This window comes from Sinohyriopsis cumingii, chromosome 5 (assembly GCF_028554795.1).
Source record: "Sinohyriopsis cumingii isolate HCF-2022 chromosome 5, ASM2855479v2, whole genome shotgun sequence".
NCBI classification, from domain to species: domain Eukaryota; kingdom Metazoa; phylum Mollusca; class Bivalvia; order Unionida; family Unionidae; genus Sinohyriopsis; species Sinohyriopsis cumingii.
In genome coordinates this window covers 124,979,966-125,002,680 of record NC_142965.1, presented here as the reverse complement: position 1 = coordinate 125,002,680, position 22,715 = coordinate 124,979,966, and the positions used below count along the sequence as shown (strand labels likewise).

Here is a 22,715-nt window from a genome sequence, read left to right as displayed (position 1 = left end):
TAAAATAATAAAATTTTTAATAATAATGAAGGACTACAGTTCAATATTACATGTAATTTTGAATCTATTCGTCTGTTGTGCAAGCATCATCGAATTATTTTGAGCAAGTTTAAATATTTAATGCAAAAACTGGATACGATACTTTGAAAACATCTGTAATTCTATATCACTGAATTGTGCATGCTAGTTAATTAGGTAAACTAAGGTCTTGAAACTTTACAGCAAAGAAATTTATAAGGCATGAAACTTTGTCTTTTATTGGGGTCCTAAGTTGGAGTTATATAACGTTTTTGGCGCCATGCTCTTACACTCAAGAGCCCTCTAAGTCGTCTATGAGAAAGAAGAATACAATACTTTATGGGTGAAAAAGCGACAATTTGAAAACTGCACATTCGCAACCTTTTCATTAATGGCTTCTAGGTAACCAATATATATATATATATATATATATATATATATATATATATATATATATATATATATATATATATATATATATATATATATATATATATATATATATATATATATATAATATTTTTTCTTAAGCTGAAACATTAATAATTTTGTTGTTCAATTCGTTTCCTCTTTGTGTTTTTAAAAGGGCTGTGTTTTGAAGTATTGTATAAAGATTGATCAGATGAGACCAAGTTTGAATATAGGAACTATATGTTGGCACACCGAAAGCACAAGTGTATATAGATCTTTCTATAAACCTTTCCGGAAATTAGGTTACTCCCTTGAATCGGAACTTATCTGTCAAATCAGTGCGCATGTACACATTGGCACCTCAACTTCCGGGAAATACAAACTTCACAAGTTCTCGTATGTTTCGAAACCAATTAATTATATCTAGGCGTCATGGGATTGCGAACTAGAAGCAAGATTTACTTACATTCAACCGCTCTGGTGACCTAGTAGTTAGAACGTCCGCCTCGGACGCGGGAGGTCGTCGGTTCGATTCCAGGCCGAATCATACCTAAGACTTATAAAAATGGTACTAACAGCTGCCACGTTAGGCCCTCAGAGAGAGACATCGTGCTACATAGTTACGGCATGATGCCCCAGTGCTAGATATACTATAAACTGCCACACTAGAGACGTCGTAGCGGTATGACTGAGAAATAGTTAAAGCTACGTTAAAACTCCAATTCTCGCTCTCTCTCTCTCTCTCTCTCTCTCTCTCTCTCTCTCTCTCTCACGCACACACACACACACACACGCGCGCGCACACACACACACACTCACATACTTACTTCCGAAAGAGTGAAGAAATTTATTTTATACCGTGCAAAACTACGCATCTCCGAAAATGAAGATTTCACAACGGAAATATTCCAAAAGCATTGTCAATTTTACGCTTTGCAAAAACTTATTAACACACTTTTTTGAAAAGGATCTTGATTAGTTTAAAATTACTTCCAAGAGATATATTAAACTAACTTCAGCATGTCCTGAAAATTAACAAAGTTATGGAACCACGTGTTTAGAACTAATTTGTTGCTTTTAACATACAGATGTGACCTCAGAATTGGTCTGCGGAGGGATAATATCTAAAATTAGTAAATCTCCAGATAGCAGAATTCGCTTATTTAGCAACTATGGCGCCAGGGACTATCGATGCCCGTAATCTGTTACAATGGTAACGTAATGAAGTTGTAAAACTTTAAATATGCTAATTAAAACCTGCCCAACAAGTTGAGTTTCGGACATGTACTATTTTATTTCTGTATATCAGTAGATACTATTTCTCCGTAAGATGTGAATAGGTATGTCTGGTTTTGGATTGATTTTCTGTCATATGTTTATACAAGATAGATTCAATATTGTAAAAACATTTTGATATGGAGACCTTTTACAATAATTGTCGGTCTGCACGCAGTGTTATTATAATTGGACTTCTCGCAAAGATCAAAGCAATGCTTGCGAAGAAGTAATGATATTGGCAACGTTGTGTATACGCGGATCAAATGCTGAGACAGTTAGCTACTCAAAAGTTACCGAAACGAATAAGCACTACGACTTATATAGGATTTCGGTGTATTTTACAGAGGTTTGTTATATCTCTCCAGTTCACTTGTCGCTAAGCTCTAATCAGATTAAAATTTTAAAAAATTGTAGAACTACCGAACATAACAGATTAGAATAAGATACAATGGAAAATTCGTACTCGGGCAATATATACATGGTTTATGAGTGAAGTACAATTAAAGTTATATTATATATGAAGCCATCGTGATGGAATTTAACAAGAGGGAGAAGTGAGAAAACAATAGGAGACAGGAAGTGAGAGATAATAAATTATATAGATAATACAAGCTATGAAAATACCTATCGAAATGTGATCAATGATTCAAATTAAAACGTATTGATAATTTTCACTTACGATTTGAAAGAGTCACAAACGGTTGGAATGTGAAATCAGCATAGATAGCAACACAATCCTTCATAATGTTTTTAAATCCTTCGGAATGTTTCTAACCTACATTTTTTTACTAGTATTTTTTTTCTTCTTATTTTCATTAAATATTTCAAAATATTCTGTCATACTATGTCTTAATTACACCCAATCTAACCTCCTTGAAGAATTCACATTCAGAAAGGTAATGGATTTCGTCACCCAGGACATTATTTTAACGTTTGATACATTTCCTTTTTTCATATGGAATTTAATTCCATTTACGAGTTTCACCAAGTAATTGATGATTTGACATCCTAAACTGCAAGATAGTTAAGGACGCTTTATAAAAGAAATTTGTTCAGAATATGTTTTTAAATATTCTTCTAATTGGATATCCATTTTATAAATTTTAAAACTTTGTCCTTTGGAGGATTTTTATCTACAACAGATAAACAATCTTGCCAAAGGCTCACCTGCATTATTTTGAGAGGCTAGACTGTAAACAAAGCAACATGCACTGGAAGACAAATTTCACTTCCGGATCATCACGAAGACCTTATTACTCACTGGGCACTGTCGCCGAAATACACACAGACAACCACACTATAAGCTCACATTCTTAAGTATAGACAATTACCTTTAAATCCATACCAAAAATGTATAAATATAACTCTTCTATCACCACCAAAATGAGACAGGAAGAAATGTTCTAAAAATAGACTAGAACTACATTATATGGTACTGAGCTGGAGGTACTAATTGTGACCCGATTCCAGATGCGTTATGGTTACAGAGTCCCTGGAAGTGATTGTCGGCTCTGAAGAGCTTCCATCTCAAGGGAGATAAATCAGTTTCCGACCTTCAGTATTTTTCAACACAATAAACCCAAGATTTATTACTGGCAAAAACTTTAATCAGGATTCTCCCTATGATATTTTAAAATATTGACGAGATTACTGATTTAATTAGGCATTGAAAATGTAAGCAATCGTCGAGTATCCAGAACCGAATGTTGGATCATTGAGGTATTGTGCAAACTCGTATAAAAAAAACTAATAGTGAACCTCAAACCCTTCTCTCATTTATGTTGCAAGTAGCATCTTTGATTTAATGGACAGAATACTGGAAGTGCTCCATGGCCTAAAATATTGTTTCGAGTTTTTAAGTGTAACAAGCAAGAAAAGTACCCGTAGTAGTCGTTCGAGTTGTACCAAATATCCGTGTAACTCGGGAGAAATGGCATTTCTGCCAAGAATGAAAACTTCAGCAATGTTCAAAAACTAAAGTGTCTGGGCAAATGTAGTATTATCTTCAGTCAAACCAATACGTTTGATGCATCCTGGACTAAATCGGAAATCCTTCCCCGTCCATTGACCATTTTCCTGTTTACGTGTACGAATTATCTTCATCCAGTCATGTATTATCGAGGCCTATCAGAGGGAACGATATTTATTGTGTATCATAACTGTTTATACAACTTACGATAAAAACAATTTTGAAATTGATGAAAAATATTCGTAAAGTTTTTCTGTGTATTGTGCCTTAAGCCGTTTTTTAACCATTAACTTTTTAACTGTGAACAAATTGATGTGAAATTCTGTACGGATGTTAGTGGTAGTTTTGTAAGTTACACATTTGTTTTATGCACTTTATTTTAATATAAAGCTTTCCCTACATCCACCCCTCGAAAACTCACACATGATTGTACCTATTAGCTATTTATTCTGTATCCTCGCAATCGCTTCCTCATATTTAGAACGTGTAGCATACAGGGAAAAGATGGCATTTAACATTTTTCTTTGTGTGATTTTAGGTAAGTGTGCTCATCTGTTTTCTTTCTTTTCCTTTCATCTTTCGAAATGCAGTATTCTGAGTCAAATCACAGATTGACCGACGTTGAACTTGGCCATAAAGAGGGATATTTGTCTACTCGAGGTATATTAGGTTTAAACGAAATATTCTTGTCCATAAATGGTCAGTTTAACCCACAGTGCGCTATTTTTTCCAAGTTTGCTCAGCATAGCTCTCATCTAGAAACAACAGATTATTGTTTTTATTATTAGTAGTATTATTAGTATTATTATTATTATTGGTAATTACATGCTGAATGTAAAACTACAAACGAAAAATAAAGTCCTGACGAAACACGATCTACTGGCATTGACGTGCGTAACTATGTGCTGATAATTGCATCAAAACGTGATTGCTTTATTCGGGGATAATAGATCCCTTTCTAGACATGATCTTTTGTGCTTTTTCCTTTTGTTAGGGCGTCTTCATTATTCTGGATAGTTTTTCTTCTCTTGGCAAAATATAAATATTTATTGTTTAAGTGTGTTCTATGTGTTTGTCTTTATTGTGCCATATGAAGACATTGTTTTACTGGTCGTTTTGCAAAATGTGTGTGTGTGTGTGTGTGTGTGTGTGTGTGTGTGTGTTTTCTCTTGTGTTTATATCCCTATATGCGATTGTCTGTATAAGTGTTCTAGTTATACGAATAAATTTCATGCTAAACTGCATAACATTTTCAATGCACGGATGCATGAATCGGATAGGTACTTTACAAAGTTAAAAAAAGAAAGAAAACATACTTTTTAAATATTTACTGATCCTTCAACCGCTAGAGTTCTTTGGATTTATTTTATTTAAATTACAAAACTCCTTATATCTGCTCTTTAGAATTAATGTCATTATTTACCTCTGATGAAGTTTACAGTTTACACTTGAATTTAAAAAGGTGATAATCTTGACCATGACTAAATTTGACATCAGCGTCTTCTTTTATTCAAAGGTCCAGTTTTGATCCTGTCACAGATATTGTCGCTATTGATTTGGGTTTAACGCCATTTTTGAGTACACTATGTGCTATATATAGCGGCCGCTATAATTGGTAGAGGACGAACCTGTGAAAACCCCTGGAAGAACCAACAATCTAGGGGAATCAACTGGTAATATTTCTCACATACCCACATTAGACGAGCCAAAGACTCGAACACAAGAGGACAGAGGTGAGATGGCAGTTATCGATAAAGGAGAGCACTTTATATAACTTGGCAACCGGGGGCCCCTGTCAGGGATATTGGATTTAGTTGCAAATCCTTAGCATAAAATTGCTAATCTTTAGGTGTTCAACGAAATTTGTAACTGTACCATTAAATTATATTGGGGTGGGTGATATACTCCTTTCTTTTTGTCACTGACCTAGCTACTAAAATGTGTCTTACCTACCACCCTTTTTTTTGTTCAATGTAGGACACAATTTTCATCATTCTTTAAAAGGAATAGGAATGCATAATTGAATTTTTCCCAATTTTTTCCATTTCAGGGTTGAGCGTACAGCGTGTGGTGGGAAGCTGTGACAATGCGACCTTAAATGAAGTCCTAACTCTACTGAATTCTCTCCCCATAAATAATATGTACCACAACTTTACTGAAGCTTACTCTATTATATGCAGGTTAGATATAAATTTGTGTAAGGCATGCACACGTACATACATACATACATACATACATACATACATACATACATACATACATACATACATACATGCCATACATACATACATACATACATACATACATACATACATGCCATGCATACATACATACATGCCATACATACATACATACATACATACATACATACATACATACATGCCATACATACATACATAAATACATACATACATACATGCCATACATACATACATGCCATACATACATACATACATGCCATACATACATACATACATACATACATACATACATACATACATACATACATACATGCCATACATACATACATACATACATACATACATACATACATACATACATACATACATACATGCCATATATACATACATACATACATACATACATGCCATACATACATACATACATACATGCCATACATACATACATGCATGCATGCATGCATGCATGCATGCATGCATACATACATACATACATACATGCATGCATGCATGCATGCATGCATGCATGCATGCATACATACATACATACATACATACATACATACATACATACATACATACATACATACATACATACATACATACATAATAGTGAAAGAATTATGCATCAATAAGTAGTAATATGTTTACAGTACTATAGACTATCAATAAAATTATTCAGTAATCAAATTGATTAATCAGATGTGAAGGAGTGAAATCTTGTTTCCTTCATTGACGTAATTGTTGAATTAAATAATCCAGATATAATATTTGGTGCAAAATGATATTTTTTCAATCGCTTGTTATAAAAAATTATGTCCCTAGGGGGTCAATGTATTTGTCCAATGAGATCAGTACGCACTTACGTGTTTCCAATATTTACAACAAATATAATTTGAAAATGATGCACACTTTCGTGAAACCCAAGAAAATGAAGAAAATACATGTAACATGCATAATTACTTCGTTCTTAAAACAACGACTTTGTTTAAACAAAACAAAAATGTAGGATAGTAGATAATTACCATCAGAATGCCTTTCATTCTATGATATAAACATTTTAAAATACTGTAACCAGGATATGCGTCAGTCTATCTCTCGGCTTTACGTCCGTCTTTGATATGTGCATGTTTATACAATCTATTGGTATCAGTCTACATGTGTATCAACTCTTGCCTCCACACAGTGCCTCTGTGTGCGTGTGTACGTTTTATGAATATTCTTATTTAAGAGGAATAATAAATGAAGAACTGTTTCTGGTAACTTTTCAGTGACAAGACACAGCAGGATCTGGTGAAAAACGCCTCGAAACTAGAACCTTGCCTGGAAGTTTATATGGATAAGCCGTTATTGCGCGGTTTGGCGGTTCCATACATGAGACGAGTGCTGAAAAAAGTATCTCAGCAATATATGACGGATGTCTGCCAGGCTTTTCAGGGTGTCCTAGATTTCTCCAAAACAACTTTAAGTCTTAATTCCACATATCTGATGTCTGTAACCTAAATTTCACTTTACAAGAAAATTATCACATTTTGTAAAATCCATATTTAACTTGAATAATTGTATAAGTATCAGTGAGGCATTATCGTTTACCTACCGTATGTAACCCCTTTTAAGTCGATTCCAAGTGTTCCCCTGATTAATGCAGCCCTGGGTAAAATTTGTTCCTGTAACTATTTATCATTTCGACAATGCCTATGACACTGGTTTGGCATCTCGTCCATTAATTATGTTTCGTTTTCTTATGATTGGATATATAAATATCTGCTATGAAAAATGCACATGTATCTCGAAATAACGGCATCATCCCATGGAAATCATTGTCATTAGCCCTTAAAGCGCAATTAGTTCTTAGATTTCTAAGAGTCTCTGCTTTGTAGACACACTAGCAATGTAAGGACATCAGTGGTAGCCACAATTTATCTCTAAGAGTCTCCCTTTGTAGTTACACCTGCTATGTAAGGACCTCAATGGTAACCACAATTTATCTCTAATAGTCTCTTTTTGAAAGCTACACCTGTTGTCCAACAGCCTCTCAGTACGGATTAGGATCATAAACCATTTTTACTAAGATGAAACATTTTAATTACGCACTCGGGAAGAACCAAACCTTGGTCTAATATTATTCCCTTGTCCTACAGGACTTGTTTGAATGTAATTGCAAGCCGTCAATGATTGATCTATGTAGTGAACTGTGTTCTTTATACACACACACACAGATATATATATATATATATATATATATATATATATATATATATATATATATATATATATATATATATATATATATATATATATATATATATATATATATATATATATATATATATATATATATATATATATATATATATATATTTGAATTAGATGTGTTACCACATATGGGATGCATTTGGAACATGCTGGTGAGTTTGCAGAATAAGTCGGAGTTACTACAGTCACTGTCGACCTGCTTGTGGACCCAACCGTCGGAGGAACCATGCAGGTAATTTTCTTTTTTCTTTTCAATTGCATAGAAGACCGTGTATAAGGGACATCTGAAGGACAGTGAATTATTGGTAGGTTACACATTAAATGGAGTGTCTCTTAAATAAATTAAATGGGTTTCATACTGTTGTTTGGTCTTTTAAGTGACAGTGTACATTAGTAGTAATATTGTGAAGGATTTAAAATTATGCTATCGTCGAGTCACATGCAAGTGCATTATTTACGCTAGTGCATGGGAATCCATATAATGGCAGAAAGCACACAGGTTGATGTGCATTTTATTTTGAAAGCATATGAGCGTATCTAATTTTGGAACCACATTGCCCGAACAATGGAGTGTTTCAAAAGTCACAGAAAAAACTGAAACTGCTGTTTTGCTTAAATGCATCATACAAATTTCTAAATAAATATATGCATGATTTTTCAAATATTTGTCTGGAACTTCTTAATAAATTAATCGACTTAGGAATTATTTTGGAACGACAACAATCTAAACTTGATCAAGCTCATGAGAAAAGCGTGAAAAATCTTTGTATAATATTGTACAGGAAAAACTGAAGCTGCTATTTTTTAGTAGACCACCCAGTGGAGATTTGAAACGATTAGTGAATATTCAGTGATAACATCGAACCAATTATTGAATATAATGGCAACAGCGAAGATCGCCAGTGATACATTAATTAGATAGCTGCTTTTCACATTATAATTTAACAATGGATTCCATACTCGACTTCTATTACAATATGTTTTGCAACAATTTCTCAGCTATATCAAGATTCCTTTGCAGACCAAGCGTGCGAAAATTGTTCATTCAAGACGGTGATACACTTAGGCGTGTTGGTGACAACAACCGACCCCGTAAAAATCAAAGTTGGGCATACAAATTCAAACATTTTCTGAGAGGCACAGCTAAAGATCTTTACAAATCCTCTAGGATATGCCTCTAGAAAACTCGCTAATTGAGAAGAATTTATACTGAGGGGTAAAATGTCAAAGGATACGCACCGGAAACGTGTCAAGAGCGAATGGCCTAGATGAGTATTTATATAGTGGATTGGAATCTATATGTTAACCTGTAAAAATCGAAGCTGTTGGAAGAATTACAAGAATTTGTTGTAAAACATAATTATTCTAAGCAATATATAATACCATGCTGGAATCACTATGTGATCTTGCAAGAAGTCTATAGGATTGATTATCTGAGGCCAGTAAAAGAGGGTTATGTCTCCCGATGAAGAAGAATATATATCCCTATATGAGTAGGAACAAACGAAATATGGAAAATGTGTCAGTTGTCACAACTGTGGACGGCAACGTGGGATGGTAACCAAAGGTTCCTTGACTTTCAAATGGTTCAGATATGTATCTCTGAATCAGCAATGGATCCATGAACTCTGGGTCGGTTGTAAACAGTAGTGGAGCCAGGTTGCGCGGGCATCAACGGACTTTAAGTTGTTAATGAAGGCGTATCGATTAGTTGATGCACGAACTCATTGAAGACATCAAGGATACATATAGCGACACTGATTATGAATTCTTAAGCGCTTTCCATTGAAACACTTTGATACCGCTGAGTGTTGTTGATGCAAGAAACACGCAAATGGTCTTGGCGATATTACCCAGAGAGTATTAACAGGAACAACAAAATTGCTTGAGGACTTGTCTTCGCGTGCTCGGCCAATCACTACATATACTTTGTTGTTGTTGAGTTTAATTATAGTAGCGTTCGCACAATTGTGCATGTGCCACTTTTTTCTGACTGCACCGCAGCCTGCTAGTTGTTCCTGGGGAAGGGGATGGTGCCACCTCCCCCAGGCTTTTATGGATTCAAGTAACCCTGATAGTTTGGCCTCAATGTGTGGGTCCATAAAGGTCCCTACAGTTGAATGACTGGCTGTCATTAGTGGGAAGGAGAGCTCGGGAACGGTCCTGCTTGCTTTACATCGATGGTTTCTTGTTGCATATATATATATATATATATATATATATATATATATATATATATATATATATATATATATATATATATATATTGCAATCCGAGTCATTGATAGCTTCAAAAACGTTACTGCGGATTGGTCGAAAAATCTGTGATTGCGAGTAGCATAATCAATTTGAGATCGTCTACGACATTATTGACTTGAACACTGTGGGTAGAACCAAAGGCAATTACACTTTCATTAACAGATACAATGCCCGAACCAGTCAGGAATATCATCAGTGAAGCAGCTTAACAGCTCATAACGAATTCGGTGATTTCATATGAGCCATTGGAAATAGATTTTGGTTGAGGACTTGGCCTGGACGTCAAAAAGGTTTTAGACCAAACCGATAGTGAACGGCAGTTACAAAAGCATTGCTGTAATTTTCTGTGATAAGACGTTGTTGTTGGAAAACAAGTTTGAAACAACAGGTATAGTACAGTTTCTTTTACCTCGTTCCATGAGAATGATGTTGAAGTGGAATGAAGCTCAGGGTTGCAGACTAAACCCCATGGTATTCAATCTTCAAACTGATGATTCGGACAATTCAAAAAGATGATTCGGACCACGTCGGCTACTTTGTGCGAAACAAAATAAATTGAATGCACCGGATATATATTTCCTTTTAGTAACATTTATTCTGCACAATTGCCGCTATGCAAGCACGTCTGTTATCTGCTTATTTTCTATATAATTTTGGATATTATCGATACGCCTACTAACTCCTGGGACGTTTACATATATTAAGATCAACATAATAGTTCAAAATATTTTACCCAATACTTTGTTTATTATCATGAAGTGCTAAGGTCAATCTAAGATATGTCTTAAGTGTAATTAAGCAAAGTAAAATTCTTCGTTATTAATGTGTTAACTTGACTTTTGCGAAACACTTTAGCTTTAGTTGTCACATCTGCACTTTCGAAGATGGGTAGTTTTGCACGTTGTCAAGCTCTTCAGTTTCAGAGGTAAGGAAACTCTGGATGTAGCCCGCAATCCCCAAAATGTTTATATATAAGTGATTGGTTTTGAAACACACTTGAACTTTTGAAGTTTCAATAACTTAAAGAAAGAAAATCATACATTATGTTCGCCGAAAATAGTTGGATACATTCGCAACTTTTCGATCAGTCCTTGTTTTGTATAAGGCACGTGTGATCCGAATGGTAGCCAACGGCATATATTTTAGGCTTGATACTTGGGAGTGACATGGATGCTGTCATTGCAAATGGATGTTATGGCAATCGATACATCCTTTTGCCATGTCTGTGAAGTCAAGAAATAACCCCGGAAGTAGTTGTAGAAATACACATATTTTTATGGGTTTGGTGACTCGTCTATGTTGCGAAAAAAAGGCCGAAAATGCATCAATAGGGACTTTGTCTCCTGCCGTACTTGGTACAAAGTTACAAATTTGTTCTGACTATAGTCCTCCATGGCGAATTACATCCGAAAATTCTTTCTCCACTTGATGGAAAAGGTCGAGGATGTTCCAATGGATATTCTGGGCGAGTAGTGTCAACTCGACAGCTGTAATTGTAACGGGTCAATTCTGGCTTTAAATATAAATGTTAATGATTTGGCATTATGGGGAGGGATCAGAAACTACCCACAAAGGAATTGTTTTATTTGCATTTGATTAAATAAGCCTACATATTTGTAATTACCATAACGTAATATATGTACTACTGTCAGTAAGAATTAATTACGACGTTAAGTCCTGATAGGCTGATTTGAAATCTATTGCCCGATATGCATGTGGTATTTGAAGGCAGAGTGAATAGGAACTTCAAATATAGATACATTAAGCTTATAATTTTTTACAGTTCATTTTTATTGATTCAAAACAGGGGAAAGGTCGCAACTTTTAGAGAGCAATAATCTTCTGCAAATATTTTTTTTTACGCTCGAAAATTGCAGACATTGCCTTTTCAAAGTCTTTAAAAAATCTAAATCCGTATTGAAGCACAGCTTGAATCCAGATCAGTACTGAAAAACAACCTGAATATAGGTCCGTATTGGAACACAACGTGAATCCAGATATGTATTGTAAAACAACTTGAATATAGGTCCGTATTGGAATACAGCGTGAATCCAGATATGTATTGAAAAACAGCTTGAATATAGGTCCGTATTGGAACACAGCGTGAATCCAGATATGTATTGAAAAACAACCTGAATATAGGTCCGTATTGGAACACAACGTGAATCCAGATATGTATTGTAAAACAACTTGAATATAGGTCCGTATTGGAACACAGCGTGAATCCAGATATGTATTGAAAAACAGCTTGAATATAGGTCCGTATTGGAACACAGCGTGAATCCAGATATGTATTGAAAAACAACCTGAATATAGGTCCGTATTGGAACACAACGTTAATCCAGATATGTATTGTAAAACAACTTGAATATAGGTCCGTATTGGAACACAGCGTGAATCCAGATATGTATTGAAAAACAGCTTGAATATAGGTCCGTATTGGAACACAACGTGAATCCAGATATGTATTGTAAAACAACTTGAATATAGGTCCGTATTGGAACACAGCGTGAATCCAGATATGTATTGAAAAACAGCTTGAATATAGGTCCGTATTGGAACACAGCGTGAAAATATGTATTGAAAAACAACCTGAATATAGGTCCGTATTGGAACACAGCGTGAATCCAGATATGTATTGAAAAACAACCTGAATATAGGTCCGTATTGGAACACAACGTGAATCCAGATCAGTACTGAAAAACAACCTGAATATAGGTCCGTATTGGAACACAACGTGATTCCAGATATGTATTGTAAAACAACTTGAATATAGGTCCGTATTGGAACACAGCGTGAATCCAGATATGTATTGAAAAACAACCTGAATATAGGTCCGTATTGGAACACAGCGTGAATCCAGATATGTATTGAAAAACAACCTGAATATAGGTCCGTATTGGAACACAACGTGAATCCAGATATGTATTGTAAAACAACCTGAATATAGGTCCGTATTGGAACACAGCGTGAATCCAGATATGTATTGAAAAACAACCTGAATATAGGTCCGTATTGGAACACAACGTGAATCCAGATATGTATTGTAAAACAACTTGAATATAGGTCCGTATTGGAACACAGCGTGAATCCAGATATGTATTGAAAAACAACCTGAATATAGGTCCGTATTGGAACACAACGTGAATCCAGATATGTATTGTAAAACAACTTGAATATAGGTCCGTATTGGAACACAGCGTGAATCCAGATATGTATTGAAAAACAGCTTGAATATAGGTCCGTATTGGAACACAACGTGAATCCAGATATGTATTGTAAAACAACTTGAATATAGGTCCGTATTGGAACACAGCGTGAATCCAGATATGTATTGAAAAACAGCTTGAATATAGGTCCGTATTGGAACACAGCGTGAAAATATGTATTGAAAAACAACCTGAATATAGGTCCGTATTGGAACACAGCGTGAATCCAGATCAGTACTGAAAAACAACTTGAGTATAGGTCCGTATTGGAACACAACGTGATTCCAGATATGTATTGTAAAACAACTTGAATATAGGTCCGTATTGCAACACAGCGTGAATTCAGATCAGTATTGTAAAACAACTTGAATATAAGTCCGTATTGGAACACAGCGTGAATCTAGTACTTCAATCCTATCCAAAATGACACGCGTATTGATACAATAAGCATGTTTATTCATTTCTGCTTATATCTGCACATCGTTTGGTAAACTAATGCTCTCTCTGTCTCTGTCTGTCTGTCACTCTCTCTCTCTCTCTCTCTATAAATATATATATATATATATATATATATATATATATATATATATATATATATATATATATACGTTTTCCTGCTGACACTTGTCCCTTTCATTTTCAAAATTAACAATTACTCGTTTCATATATTAAGGTTACAAAAAAGTAAATTTTTCGTCTATGCTTCTATATTACCGATGCAATAAATTTACTTACACCCACCTTAGCAGATATGGCAGTCATGTACATCCCAACAAGGCTTGTAATTTTTCGACCTTCCATTACAACTTAGTGTTGATAGCTTCCTACGAAGAAACACTAAAACCAGGGATCCGCTGAGAAAGAATGCGATCAGAACAAAAACCCTAGAGACAGGTGTAAATGTACGAAATTTCGTGATACAGTAAACAATCAAGATAAATGCAAAGGAAATTGTTTAAAGGTTACGCAAATGGGGACACCATCAGAACCAATTCAAAACATTTTTGGCGGCTCACACGACACTTTATTGAGCAAATATTATCCTCTAATTTCCAACAGTATTTTTCACCCAATACGATGTCACGTTAAACACTGAATTCTAAGACTTAGAAAAGGCTGAGTATTTACGTATTTCACATCTGTTTATAAAATCAACGACACTGTTGTAACTCTTCGGGAAGTACCACTTCGTACAATTAGTAAATGGACAAGTATTGTAACAAGTTAACAGGAAATAATTTTTACAGTTTTATAGGTTTTTTTATAGGTTTTTTAATAGTTTTTGCAAGAACAATGCCTCTAAATAAAAATCGTGTCTTTAATTAGATAAGTTACGCTCTTCTGAAACGTGCAGTAACAGCAATTATATGACCTCTATGTATCTTATTCAACAGCTGACTTATTGACAACAAATTTCATGATCTATGGAACAAGCGGTAGTATTAATAACATACAAGAAAGATAGCGAAAATGATCGCACCAATTACAGACACATTTCTTAATTGAGCAAATCCATGATCATTTTCAAGACATTATACACTCAATACTGACTTAGAAACTTTACATTACTGGTCAAATCAATGTTTCGTACACTTTAACCCAGCAAAAGGTGAAACCATGTTTTTAGTGAAGATCATTTCCCACTGCTTCCCAAAATGATGTTTCAAAATGAATCTAAAAGTGTATTACCCCACAAAAATTATATAGTTTCTTCTTACGCTCTCTATCATTATCGCAATACCCTGCAATCCGTCCTACGATGAGGAAAACAATGTGTTGCAACCTTAATAAGGCTATCCTTCACGACGTTTGGTAAAACTCTTGATTACTTGCTTTGGTTATTCCTTATTACTTTGTTCGAACCGTTATCCTTTATTTAAGAGTACATCTTATTTTGGTTGGGTTTCTTTCGTTTTGCTTTTGTTTTGTGTTTTCTTTTTGTTCTTGTTTTGTATTATATTCTTGCCTTTTCTTTCTTATGTATGCTTTTCTGCCGCTTGGTATGTATATTTAAATTATACCACTATATTTGTATGAGGAAGGGCTATCCATTGTTGTGTGTATGTTCACCCACAGCGAGAGAGGGATAGAGAGGAGAGGGCCGGTAAGACAATACACAGTTACACTAAATGACATGTAATAAGAACACGTCTTTAATTAGAAACTTTTTTACAGTATAATTAACGTCGTCGTAGATGTGACAGCAACTTGCATTCTAAACATTATTGATGTGGAATGTCCGGAAGCCAAGGACGAAGCTCCGGCTTTTCTGGATGCTGTCCTGAAAATAATGCCGAAGGATTGTAAGTATAAATAAATAAATAAATAAATACGATCAATGCAAATTGATACACATGGCAAATCCCCACGATTTTTTTTTCTTATATACACGCTAACCTCCTCTTCCTCTCTCGATTTCCAACCCACACTCCCAAACTCATCACCCTATTTCTAGCAACCGTTCTGCGGTCGGGTCAGAACCTAAAGTTTTTCAATGTCATTGTTATAGTAGTAATTACGGGCTATTAAGCAAATTCAGAGAATTATTCAATAGAAAATGTGTCGGCTTCAAATGATAATATCATTTGTGCATGGCTATTTTTTGCTAGTCTTCTTAGTTTAAAGCGCATGGTTTCGATGTTCTATATAAAAAAGCCATTTTCAACGCACTTGAAAGAAATTAGCGTGCTGCGTTTACATACATACATACATACATACATACATACATACATACATACATACATACATACATACATACATATATATATATATATATATATATATATATATATATATATATATATATATATATATATATATATATATATATATATATATATATATATATATATATATATAATTTCACTTTTTCCATTTGGACATTTTTCGTATTGAAAAAGCCGCAGTCTTCACGTCTTGAATTTTTAAACACCATATCAAACTTTAGAATTGTATTAATATAACTATAACAAATACCAAAATCTTTAAAAACAATTTAATGCAATAAGTGCATTTGGCAACTTTTTTATATTATTAGGAACAAATAAAAACTGTTCAAGATGTAAATAGATTAGAAATCGTTTGGTATTTATTTGTTTCATCTTGTTATTTTTTATTTTGAAATGTCTTTTATATTTAATATATTATTAAATTCAACTCATAGCTCATTCAAATTACATTAAATTACATAAAATTACATCGAATTACATCAAATTACATCAGATTACATCATTAGCTATACAAGAATCTTCATTAAAATGTTTAAATAAAATATTAAGATTATACAGTTTCTTATATCTCTTAATAGTTTAAGCTTGTTTTCACTCTTGATAGTGCTGTGTATTTGTATTTAGTTTATAATCTCTAGATCGATTGGTCGATCGATGGAGGAAAAAGCCGGTATAACCACGGGAAGAACCAGCTATCCACGGGCAGCTGCTAGCAAGCTTTCTCACGTACCGACGTTAGACAAGCAGTGACTCCAGCACAAGCGGGCAGAGCTGAGATGTGTGTCATCTGTAGAGGCTAGTGCACCCGGGTCCTTAGACTACTCGGACTAAGGGGACCTTAGACCACACAGCCACCAGGAACCTTAGAACAATCGGGCAAACAGGACCCCAAAAATGTTAGCACTGACCATAGCAGAATGCAGACTTTACGATCGTGATTTCTAATGCACGTTCGACGTTCTAAAGCATTTTTATTCCAAGGAAACCTAAATATAATATCTTCTCACTTTTTACAGGTGCTCCTCGCCAGGGTATGTTAAAATATCTCTCTCTCTCTCTCTCTCTCTCTCTCTCTCTCTCTCTCTCTTATATCACTATATTGTTTCCCGAATTGTCTCAATATTTATAAACTATTCATGACGAGATAGGTAATTTCTATCATATATAATGCTGAATACAATGAATACAGAATTGAACGCTTCTTGCAAATAATGCGCATTTCAAATTTCTATTTTTTAACGTTTATAATCAATAGTAGAAGGCGGGAAATACTTGTAACACTTCTGTAAATTAAATGTTGATTCCATGAAATGCGATAGTCGCATTTGTTTTGTTTATGAAACACAAGTTTTCTAGATATATACAAGGGCAAACGCATAAGTAGTTTAAGGGAGTTCGTTGAGATGTGTACCTGTAGTGGTCAGCTTTTAGTTTTAAGAATGTAGGCCAATGCATGTTTAATGGTGCAATCGGGGGTGGGGGGTGGGTGGGTAGGTACCCCCTTACCCCTATATGCGGGCAACCATAAATATATGTGTATGAGATTAGAGATAGGTACAAAGTGCTGCATGTTGCAAATTGTATATAGAATTGTGAAAAGTTATTCCTAACCTTGTTTCAGCAAAAATTAAATTTATAAAAATGGAAAAGTAGCTGCTTCTGTTGCTTATGATAAAGCTTATTACTTTATTTGTGAGGCTCTGTTTCAACATTTTGATATAAATGTTAGCGCTCATGATGTAGCAGAGCTTCTTTTTCATTCTGGGGATCCGGTAAATATTAAAATTAAAATGTAAACTTCAGGCACTGTTGTAGCAAAACACAGTTATATGTCGGCAATAGTTATGTCAGTCATTTTGTCAACATGTAACATGAATTCTGGCATCCACAAATAATCAGTCCGAGTCATTCGTTATCCCAATATCGAACAAGGAGTTCGACGTCAAGGTTAAGGACTAAACTCCTCAACGCATTTAAATTAAACTAAAATGAAAGTTATAGGATTTTCGAATTTTTTTCTGATTGCACTAGATATCATTGAACAAGATTGATTATTTTCAGAATTTTAGCATACGAACTGCAATTAAAGTTTCACGTTCCAAACATGTCGACGACCATGGCCAGCACAGTGGGCGACAATTCCAATTTTTACCTTCAAGTCTGGCAAGAAGGATATGGGGGAAATGGTCTCTAAAATAGATATTTCTGTATTGTCCGATGCAAAAATTAGGATACTTACATGGAATTTATCTTTCCCAATAACGATCTTTAATTGTCGAAGTAAGTTATCGATCTATTAGCGAGCAATAAAATAACAAACAAGTTCGACCGTGGTTAAACCGGTGAGACGTCAATGTTAACATTACCTTCAGCGAACAAGGATGATAAATTTGGCTTTTAAGGAAACGGAGTATATATAAACAAAATAAACAACGTGTGTAAATCATGTGACTAATAATCAATTCCGGCATCAATAGAAAGAATTGTCTATTTCCTCGGCGGTGAAGTAGGCCGGACATATATTTGAAAATCCGCTCATTTACGGAGTCACATAAAATAATAATTTATCATAGTACAAAAATTTCAAGAAATAACAAAGAAAAGCAGACATATCGACATACTTAAATGGGTTAATGGCTAAATATGTAATAATGCTTTCGTTGCAGGTTAAGGAAAAGATAAATCGGTCCAGATTACTGTACAGCTGCATAAGGTAAAAAGAAAAACTAGGTTTTAATTTCCTTGAAGGTATTCCAGAATGAAAATCGCCGTCAACATAGGAGTAAATAAAGCCGGTTCTCTCTCATTTAAGAATTCTTCCACTCAACACGGATATCACTAAAGATTTTAATTTTAAGAAATGGTTTAAATAGTTCACACCCTTGATACAGTGCAAACACTGCAGCTGCGAAATTTGCAAAGACATTTTTCAAACATTCAACATAGGTAAATAAATCAGTTTGCAGGTGTTTATTACAAAAGCCAGAACCGAAGTCCTAGTTTTCAAGATGAGGCAGTGCACTTGCAAAACGTTACGAGTAAACAAGTATTACTTTTTCTGAAAGCTTTTCAGTCTATAAAGTCAACCAATACAATTTTGAAACCCACTGACGTGCAGGATAATACCCAACAGGGGAAACGTTTCCGGAAAAGTCTGCTTTATATTTGTAAGTTAAGATTTAGTTTTCGCTTTGACTGATGCACAGTCTCCACATATGCCTCGTTAAAAACAAAACTGTTGGAAGAAGACTGATGACATGCATTTTCAAATGTTGAAACATTTTAAGAACATATAAAATAAAATAATCAATGCAAAGACTAGGGATGCCATTGAGTAGTGGAAAAGGCTTTGCATAGTGCAAAAATAAATAAAAACCCATTGTATTAATGGGTGGATATACATTGGTACCAAGATGGTCAAGCTGCTTGATAATAAGATGTTTAAAGAAAACACAACACACACACACACACACACACACAAAACCACTGGTATGTTTAGCATTTTTTTTAAAATTCCGATATGATTTTAAAGGACGGAGTGACATGAGTGTATCTGAAATGGGAGGTAAGCACCTTTGTTTCTGGCGGAGAAACCAGAATCGACGAGTTTTTAGTGAAAATGACGTGAATATTTACATCAATCTACAAATTATATATCAAAGTAGGAGTCATGTACACTACCGGAAAAATGAGCGATATTACCCAAAAGAAGTGTTAGTATAGATAAAGCCCGTTTTGCAAGTGGTATTGAGGTAAATTGACGTGTTCGCTGATAATCATGCAGTCTGTCTTCCGGTCAAGGCGGCAGAAAATGGCTTCCTTATTCGAAACAAAAGACGGCACTAGGCGTGCGCAGTACGGAAGTGTAAAACGCTTTCTTTTATGACACTTTATTCATATGATCCAGGATGGTTCTCGAACGTAATGTTTATCATTAATCGTGCAGACGTTCTTGACTTAAAAAGGCGAACTAAAAATACCCTCGCATAATGCACGATCACGCTGAAGACACAACACATTTCTTTCGGGATAAGTTACCATGGATTATCTATATCCATCCCGATCCCTTTTAAGGACACTTTTATTCAAGTTTTCTTTTTCATAGTTTTCTTTCTAAATATTTATACCCCTTATTCACTTAATATTACATGGTTCTTACTAACATAAAGCCACACAACTTTATTGTTTGAATTCCCGCTTCATCAACACCAACAACTGGGGTTTTGCAAACTAAAACCGCGAGCGTATTCTTCTGTGCTAATTTACACAATGTATTTTTCTTACAGTTAAGAATGCCGTCGATGCTGTAATGAGGACAAGGCTGATTGCAATGGTCATCGGAATCCTAATACCAGCTTGGATATAGTTACCATCCTCTCTGGATTTACTTAGCTAACTTGTAACAATAATGCTAAATAAAAATTATTTTGTTGAAGTATAAATACAGTTTTTCTCTTTATACTCTTACCTGCTCTCTTATTCCCATCCTACGTCCTGATTTTTTTCCATGTTTTAACCATGATTAATCTCGAATTATATCTGAACATAACAGTAAATGATTCCACAGACTGAAAAAATTGGAATATATACAAACTTAACTTTCCTAAGACACACTACAATGCCCAATGTGGACGATTTAAAATGAAAAAAAATTCACCTATTTGCAAACAAGGACAGGTCTTGAACTTAAATTCAAGTAAACATCTTTTTAAAAGATGACAAACGTCAGATAGACACAATCCGCAGCCGGGACAATAGTTTGGTTGGCCAAATCGCTACCTCAATCACAGGCATACTATAATATGCAAAACAATAGTTACGTGCATGAATACGAAACACGATGAAATGCATCGCTTCAGAACTTGTGTTTTCCCGTATTAGAAGAATCCCAACCACAACAACGATTTATAAAGTTTTGGATACAGGTCACAAAGATGACAAAGAAAATAAATGCACTATGCACATGTCTAAAACAAAATTAAATAACGGGCCTAGCACAGTACAAACAAGCAAATTAATTAACTCTATCGATATCTGCCATGTCTTGGAAATGCACACACTACAACACAGTTAGGAAGACTAGCCGTCTACCGCTTTAACAGCGAGTTTCTCTCTATTGTATGCGAATACCGTTGATGTGCATCCTGTTGTCTGGTCTGATTCAAACCTAACACGTGCATATAGAAGCTGTGACATTCATACTGTAACAATGAAAACAGATCCAGACGTGGAGTTACGAGAAAGCAATGTATCAGTTATCAGTGATCTTTCACTGGATGAATTAAACTGCTTTAATAAAATTCATTACTGAAATGTGATCTGTGCCGACTTGTATCCTCATTTAACCAATCGCAACAAATTTCTTTTGAAAGCGAATGGTATTATATCAGCACTGTACTCTAGAATAAGGTTATACGTGTGAAAGCTTTTAAACGGATGGTAGATTTATCGTTATTGGGGGGGGGGGGGGTTAAACAATTACAGAGAGGTCTGCGGGATAGAACCTGAGGTGAGGCCCAAGGTGTTAAACCCCAATATTTTAAGCGTTTCTATACATAATTTTAGTCATCTGTCTGTAAAACGAAAACAAATTACTTTGGGAAATATTCAGGTTGTTGAGCGCTAACTGTTGGGTTGTGTGTCTTTTTTTTTTTTTTTTTTTTTTTGGGTTTGTCTTTGGGAGGAGGGATGATATTGATACTGCTCTCTCGTAGCTGAATCAAACTTTCTGAATATAAAATGGCCAAATATAGATCATCACAAAACGAATTGTTGTATATGAAGAATCGACAATAATGCAGGAAAAGTCAAACAGCAGACATTAGCTATCAAATTTTAAAAAAATAAGAAATCCGACCCTCTTACTGAATAAAACGCAAAATGTGCTTGGAACATGAAACAGTAACTATCACGCCAGATAAATCAGAGACTCTTGACAAAACACCAGTCTTGCACAAAATGTTTCTTCTCTTTCCCGAAAAAAGCAACTTTCGAGACAGTGCGATGTATATGTCAAGTCATACCCTGAAACCAACATTTATAATCTCAAAACAGATTTGAACAAACTTGGTATAGCAAATACCTCACAATAATTGTCCAAGTAGCAGCAAAGAACTTTCATAGAATCTGAACACAAGTCACTTTGGGATCGAGCGCAAGTCCCTATCAACCAGCTAGTCGTTCAGGTTAAGATAATCGTTGAATTTGACTTTTTCCAAGATACGACATGGATATGACGATATAGGATGATATACTGGGAAATATATGCCGGTCGTTCGACCTAACTTACACAGCAAAACCGTTACCTTCTTGATATCGTTGGGTCAGCTACCGTTCGCTTTATATCACACTGACCAGATTCTTCATCTGATACGTACAGGCCCAG

The 22,715-nt window shown here is 34.8% G+C and overlaps 1 protein-coding gene across 2 annotated transcripts; it reads left to right on the top strand.

Annotated features, from left to right (window-relative positions):
• The first annotated feature begins 4,092 nt into the window (after nt 1-4,092).
• On the top strand, nt 4,093-20,787 carry LOC149800127 (uncharacterized). Of its 2 annotated transcripts, XM_089959730.1 has the most exons (8): nt 4,093-4,214; nt 5,727-5,856; nt 7,149-7,315; nt 8,248-8,365; nt 15,777-15,904; nt 17,347-17,361; nt 18,997-19,043; nt 20,617-20,787. In XM_089959730.1, the coding sequence occupies exons 1-7, from the start codon at nt 4,100-4,102 to the stop codon at nt 18,999-19,001; spliced, it is 678 nt and encodes a 225-aa protein (XP_089815856.1). In that variant the 5' UTR covers nt 4,093-4,099; the 3' UTR covers nt 19,002-19,043; nt 20,617-20,787. The 2 variants fall into 2 exon arrangements, with proteins under 2 accessions (XP_089815856.1, XP_089815855.1); XM_089959729.1 differs by lacking the exon at nt 18,997-19,043.
• The last annotated feature ends 1,928 nt before the right edge of the window (nt 20,788-22,715 follow it).

Bases quoted from the DNA above. Each gene is read 5' to 3' on its own strand.
- LOC149800127 (XM_089959729.1), top strand. From the start codon at position 4,100: ATGATTGTACCTATTAGCTATTTATTCTGTATCCTCGCAATCGCTTCC. The intron at 4,215-5,726 runs GTAAGTGTGCTC...TTTCCATTTCAG, and splicing joins TTTTCTTTGTGTGATTTTAG to GGTTGAGCGTACAGCGTGTG. The intron at 5,857-7,148 runs GTTAGATATAAA...GTAACTTTTCAG, and splicing joins GCTTACTCTATTATATGCAG to TGACAAGACACAGCAGGATC.